At 53.4% G+C, this 6,952-nt stretch overlaps 1 protein-coding gene across 1 annotated transcript; it reads left to right on the forward strand.

Annotated features, from left to right (window-relative positions):
* The first annotated feature begins 1,648 nt into the window (after positions 1–1,648).
* On the forward strand, positions 1,649–5,913 carry LOC131400464 (melanoma-associated antigen B1-like). The gene is made up of 2 exons (XM_058535194.1): positions 1,649–1,657; positions 4,763–5,913. The coding sequence occupies exon 2, from the start codon at positions 4,821–4,823 to the stop codon at positions 5,850–5,852; it is 1,032 nt and encodes a 343-aa protein (XP_058391177.1). The 5' UTR covers positions 1,649–1,657; positions 4,763–4,820; the 3' UTR covers positions 5,853–5,913.
* The last annotated feature ends 1,039 nt before the right edge of the window (positions 5,914–6,952 follow it).

The following is a 6,952-nucleotide window of genomic DNA, read 5'->3' on the forward strand; positions in this document are numbered from 1 at the left end:
CTCTGCGACCAGAACACTAGATTGCAATACATAACCAGAGCAATAACAATACCAAGGTAAATCGGAGATATGAATAAAGGAGAGAAAGAGATAATGCTCTGTGACAATATGGTCATCTACATATGTAAAATCAGATACCCTCAAAAGATCAGGGGCTCACAAAATCATCTGGCTCTATCCTTCTAGGTAGCAAGTAAATCTTTTAGAACTACCCTAAGTCTGGCTCGTGAAGAGAAGGAATATATCAGCTTTTTTTCCTCTGACAACACAACACCTGTCCTGGGCTCCCTGATTTGTGCTGCAGTTTCCTAACCTAACATCACACTTGGCACATGCACGGATCCATTTCCTGCAAGATTTGCATTAGGGAAACTGGTCAAGTGTTCGCAGGGATGTGTCCTTTCCCAGGAAGCCTTTCACGAGGAGACAAGAGCTGAGATGAGGACCCCCATGAACAGGGACTGAGGAGACAACCACCCACCAGTATAGGCGTCATCCCGAGACCTAAGGAGGGTGACCTCAGTTCAGTAGAAGGAGTCGTCCCAGGCTCTGATAGGCGTGGTGAGGGCCAAGAATCAGGAAGGATGGAAAGATCCAGCCGAAAAAGTGAGGTCCTGTAGAGTTGCATCTCTGCTGTCTGTTCTCGGAGGCCCTCAAGGACCGTGATCGAATGAGGATCACCCTGATTTCCAACTTAGAATTCTCAGGAAAGCAGGACCATGATGTAAGACAAGCAGCTTCAGGAAAGCAGAAGGTGGACTGACAGGATTGGTGGATTACCATCTGTCAAGGTGAGCACCCAAATATTGACCAAGGGTAGCACCCATAGCATAAAAGGAGGCCCCACGAAGTCTCCTTTGCTGTCAACCCCAGGAAGCCCTGGGCGCAGATGTCAGGCTGATTTCAGCCTGGAAAGTTTCAGGGAGGTGAGGGCCTCTGGCTAATGGGGGCAGCCTCAGTTTTGCAGAGGGAGGGACCTGGGGCCTGACGAGAATCCATGTGAACACCCTGAGTGCTATGAGGGGACGTCCGAAAGCAGACGGACCAAATAGAGTCCCATAGTGTTCTGAGCCCTGGGAGACCCAGAAGAGCTGCCCCGAGGAGTCCCCTCGTGCCACCTGTGTGGTCTCAGGGAGAAAAGGGGCTTGTCCAATAGGATAGCGCCCCAGTGCTGCAGAGGGAGGAGTCTCGGCCGAAAACAGAGTCAAGGTGAGGACCCTCAGTGCTGATGAGAGGACCTCTCCCCAAAGAGCCAGGCTCGCAGAGTCCCGCCCCTCTGCTCAGGCCTGGGAGGCGCCAGGCAGATGGCAGGCGCAGTCAGGAGCAGTGCGCCCTGACTTCCCACTAGGAACTGAGGAAGCCGAGGGCTTTGTTTGGGGTCGGGACACGGGCCAGTAGAGGGAGGAGTCCCGGGCTCTGATAGGTTCTGAGCTGGGCACCCTGAGTGAGGGGCTCGGGACCACCGACAGCTAAACGACGGAGTTCCACAGAGCCCTGCCCCCAGCCGTCGGCCCTCGGAGACCCCCTGGGCAGCCGCTGCCGGATACAGCTCACCCCGACTTCCTTCGACTTCCTTCCTTTCCCTTCCTTTTCGCCGGGAGGACCTCACCGGGGGGCGCTGCGGTGTGCTGGCCTGACGGTGACTCCCGGAACTGAGGTGAGGACCTGAATGTGGACTGGAGGGACCCTCCCCGTCCGTCCCGTAGCAAAGGTGGCCCCACAAAGTACCGTCCCGTGATCGGCAGTGTGAGGCCCTGGCCGGAGCCATAAGGGCGAGGAGTCCCCTCCATGTTGCCACGTGGAGGGCCTCGGGAAGGGGAGGCCTTTTTTGTCTAAAGAGGGCAGCCGCTGGAGCGAGCCCTGATGGCCTGGTGGGTCCAGGTTGGCGCTGCGCTGCGGCTCAGGCGCGATGCCACACCGCTCGTCCCTCAGCAGCCGTGCTGTGGCGGCTGCTCGCATGGAACTGAAGGGTTCGCAACTGGACACGGCTAGGGACTGGGGCTCTGCTGGGGAGACGGAAGGGCGAAGATTGGCGACAGAGGTTGGCGAACGCCGAGTCTTCCCCTCCAGAAAGAAAAAAAAACAGAGGGCAGCCTCTGTAGGCAAACGGAGGAGTCCGGCCCTCGCAGGTGATGAGATGGGATCCTCAGAGCTAATGAGGGTCCCTCCTTCCAACAGCGGTGACGTCACAGAGCCCCGCTCCTGCTATCAGTCCTGGAATGCCCCGGAGGAACGCAGGCTAAGATAACCCCTCGTTTTTGCCTGGGGTGGGGGTCTCAGCTAGAGAAAGGCCTTTATCTGAAGGGGGAAGCCCCATTAGGCAGAGGAAGGAGATTGGGCCCTAAACGCAGTAAAGGTAGGACTGTCAGAGCTAATCAGCAGACCTCCCCTCAAGATAGGGAGCTGAAGGGCCAGCCTGGTGGCTACCGGTTAAGTTGGCCCGCTCCACTCCGGCGGCCCCGGGGTTCACCGCCTGGATCCCAGGCGCAGACCTCCACCACTCACCAAGCCATGCTGTGAGCCACATACGAGATAGAGGATGATGGGCACAGATGTTAGCTCAGGGCCCGTCTTCCTCACCGAAAATAAAAAAATAGGGAGCTGCACAGAACAGTACGTCTGCTCTCAGATCTGGGAGATCCTTGTGCCCAGACATGGAAGCCAGATGTGGAGCAGCCTATCTTCTCTTCTAGCTGATGAGGGAGGGGAGGGCTTTGGTCTGAAGCTTATAGACTCAGGTCAGTCGATGGAGGAATCCCAAATCCTATCCGGAGTCAAGGTCAAACTCCTGAATGAGGATTGAGGGAAGAAAAAAGTGAACCCAATAGAGCCCTGGCCCTACTAGCAGACCTGGGAGACTCAGGCATGGTGACATGATGAGTCTTACTTCTTCCCAGAGCATCGCAGGGAGGTGAGGAACCTCGTTGATGGGGGTAGCCTCAGTCAGCAGACAGAGGATTTCCAGGTAGTGCCAGGAGCCAAGGAGAGGACCCTTAGAACTGAGGGGACCACCTACCCTACAACAGTGAGGGCAACACAGAATCCCTTGTTGATTGTAAGCCTTGGAAGTCCACACACAGTTGTGGCTAGATGAGGAAAATCTCACTTCTTCCTAGTGGGTCTCGGGTAGTTGGGGGCCCTAGTATTGGAGGACAAGCCTCAAGTCAAGAGACAGGATTTCCAGGTCCTGCCAGAAGTCGAGGTGAGGACACTGAGGGATGACTGAGATGAGCACCCACCCAAAGCAGTGGGGGCCTACAAAGTCCCGCCGCCCTCCACCCTGGGGAACCCCAAGTAGAGGTGGCCAGATGTGTTACCCCTCACTTCCAGCCCAGGGGACTCAGGGAGATGTGGGCCTTGATCTGAAGCTGGAAGACTCAGGTGGGCTGAGGGAGGAGCCTAGTTCCTGTCTGAGAGAGAACTGAAGAGGCCAATGACGCCAGAACAGTGGGGTCCCCGAGAGTCCAGCCCCTCTCCCCAATCTGGGGAGCCTATGGACAGGGATGACCGGAAGTGGCATCACCCTTCTTTCATCTTGGGGTTTTCAGGAAGGTAAGAATCTTAATGTGATGCGAGGGAGCTCGGGTCAGCAGAGGGAGGATTTCCATGTTTTGCCAGGATGCAGAGAGAAGATTCTGAGGACCATGGGGAACTCATGGTCCCCATGAGTTCCCATACCAGCAGGGACCCCACAGGGTTCGTCTCCATGGTCAGTCCTAGGAGTCCCCAGGCACTGGTGTCAGGCAGCAGTGCCCATCAGTTCCCACTCAGAGGGTACAGGGGAGAGAGAGTCTTAGTCTGATGGGTCAGCAGGAGGAGGAATATTAGGTTCTCCTCTGTGTAAAACTGGGGACCTTGGGTGAGGACCACACATCATAGGGCCTCAACCTGCCTGCTACAGCTTTCAGCCTCTGGAGACCACGGGCAGTGCGGCCAGATAGAGCCATCCTCACTTCTACTATTGGGTCTCAGTGAGTAGTGGGCCTTGCTGTGAGGAGAAGTCCTCAGGTCAAGAGAGAGGGCGTGCCCAGATCCTCCCAGAAGTCAAAGTGGGGACTGTGATTGATGACTGAAGATACCACCCTCCCTCTGCCAAATGAAAGGAGCAACAAAGATTCTTGCCCAGTCCCTAGAATCAGGCCTTGAAGGCCCAGCGCAGGGTTGTCAGGCTGAGACTCCACATTTCTTTGTTTCAGGTCCAATGGAGGTCCTTCGTATGAAGGTGCATCACCAGTCAGCAGAGGGGAGGGTCCCAGACTCTGTGTAGACAAGATGAGGACTCTGAATGAGGACTGAAGACAAATGAGTCTAGGACAGAGAGGTCCCCCAGAAGTGTCAGCACTGTCCACCCCAGCAGGGCTGGTTGGCTGAGGCAGCTCCTCAGTTCCTTCTCGTGGGTCCCAGGGAGCTTTGAGGTGTCAACTTTAGAGCACCAGAGGAAAGAGATGCCAGGCCCTACCAAGAGTTGACGTGATAGTCCTGTATGTGAACTCAGGGGACCCTTGTTCCCAGATGGAGAGGGCTCACGTTACCAGGCCCCGTTGTCAACCCAGGCAGCCACAGACAAGGCTGGCAGGCTGTTGCCTGAAGCCTGCTCACTCTGACTTCCTCCGCTGGGTTCTCGGGACAGACTCAGCAAGAGCCAGAGCCCTGTGGCATCCGAGAGCAGGGATCTCAAGGAAACCTGCAGAGGTGGCTTCTTCAAAGCCAAGGTGGAATCTCCTTCCTGAAGGTCTCACAGCTTGTCATCTTCCTCCTCCAGGTTCCCGCATCACCTGCTGTCCTGCCTACACTTCTGCCTGCTGTCCCTGAGCACAGTCATGCCTCGAGGTCAGAATAGTAAGCTCCGTGCACGAGAGAAACGCCGTCAGGCCCGGGGTGAGACCCAGGGTCCTAGCGGTGCTCAGGCCACTGCAGCAGAGGTCAGAGAGTCCCCCATCTCTCCTGTGTCTGGGGGTACTCCCTCGAGCTCCCCTGCTGCTGGCTGTCCCCAGAAGCCTCAGGGAGCCCCAGCCGCTAGGTCTCGTGCTGCAGGTGTTTCACGCCCAAGATCTCATGTGGGTGCCAAGAGCCAAGTTGAGGAAAGTGAAAATTCCTCCCAGGCCTCAACCTCCACTCAGAGCCCTCACGATGATCTTCTAACCAGGAAGGTGGGGCTGTTGATTGAATTCCTGCTGGACAAGTATCAAATGAAGGAGCCCATTAAGAGGGCAGACATGCTGAGGCTTGTCCACAAGAGGTACAGGGAGCACTTCGCTGAGATCCTCAGGAGAGTCTCTGAACGCATAGAGCTGGTCTTTGGCCTTTACTTGAAGGAAGTCAAGCCCAGTGGCCTCTGCTATACCCTCGTCGGCAAGCTAGACCTCCGCGAAGATGGAAGTCTGAGCGACGACTGGGGGTTTCCTAAGAGTGGGCTTCTGATGCCTCTCCTGGGTGTGATCTTCTTGAAACACAACCGCGCCTCTGAGGAGGAGATCTGGGAATTCCTGAATATGTTGGGCATCTATGATGGAAGGAGGCACTTTATCTTCGGGGAGCCCAGGAAGGTCATCACCCAAGATTTGGTGCAGGAAAAGTACCTGGAGTATCGTCAAGTGCCCAACAGTGCTCCTCCACGCTATGAATTCCGGTGGGGCCCCAGAGCCCATGCTGAAACCAGCAAGATGAAAGTCCTAGAGTTTGTGGCCAAAGTCAATGGTACGGTTCCCAGTGCCTTTCCATCCTATTATGAAGAGGCTTTGAGAGATGGGGCAGAGAGAGCCCGAGCCAGGCCCGCAGCCAGGGCTGCCACTACTGCCAAGGCCAGTGCACGTTCCAGGGCCACATCCAGCCGATACTCTCACCCCAAGTGAGGTCTCAGGCAGATTCTTCACTTTGTGGTTGACCAGTGTTCCTGATATGCATTAATGACTTCTCGACTTTTTTTTTTTTTTATCGTTGTTCAAGTGGTGTTCAACAGAAAGTTTATTTCCATTCAGGACGTAAGTTTATGAATGACACGGATCACACATTTATTGCTGTTTGTCAGGTTTAGGAGTAAAAGTTCTGTTTTTTGAAATACAAATTGGAAACCCTTAAATCACTTTTGTGATCCAGAACAAGATAGCGTGGCTTTAAGACAGGAATATCCTTGGAAATGTGAAAGAACGCCACACTAAAATAGTTGGGATCAGAAGACAGAGAGAGGGAAAGACAGAAAGTAAAAGGTGGTCAATTCTTGGTTTGCCTGATTCCATTTAGTCTTTGTTTTTGTAAATTTAAAAGATATATACCTGGATTTGCTTATGTGTTTTCAAGAATGTTCGAGAATATAAATCATAGTAAATCAGACCTCTTTGTTCATGGCTCTTATTTTATGCAAACATTAATTGAGCATCTGCTCTTTGGAAGTCTTCATGCTTGTACTCGGGATGTTGAGTCAAAGAAGACCTAGCCCCCGCCCATGCGATTATAGATTCTAGGAGAAGCTATCCTTATGGAAGAGGGTGAGATGCTCTCCAATTCGTAAAGAATAAGTGAAAAGGGTGAAGAGAGGGCAAAGAAAACACATTACTTAACTTTCATTGCTAAGCAGAATTTTGGTTGATTCGGAGCGTTTTGTTTTGCTTTGTTTGCTGGAACGCTGCATAGTCTCTGACATCCAGTAAATTAAAAAAAAAAAAATCCCTGGTAACGTCTGAGGTCAAGCTAATCAGAGCAATTAAGTGCCACTTCCTAGTGTCTCGGTATGAGACAGATGCTTTCCATACATTACGTATACGCCACCAGTCCTACAAGACAGGGCTCATCAAACTTGCTTCACAGCGGAGAGCCTGAGACTGGGAGAATTAGAGTTTGGTAGTGTGCTAAAATTCATAAGACTAGTAAATGACAAGGCTGAGACTAGACTTCTGGTCTAAATTACTGTAGAGCCCACACTGTTTTACTCCTCCATCCCTGAGACACAGCCTGC

Source organism: Diceros bicornis, chromosome X (assembly GCF_020826845.1).
Source record: "Diceros bicornis minor isolate mBicDic1 chromosome X, mDicBic1.mat.cur, whole genome shotgun sequence".
Lineage (NCBI taxonomy): Eukaryota > Metazoa > Chordata > Mammalia > Perissodactyla > Rhinocerotidae > Diceros > Diceros bicornis.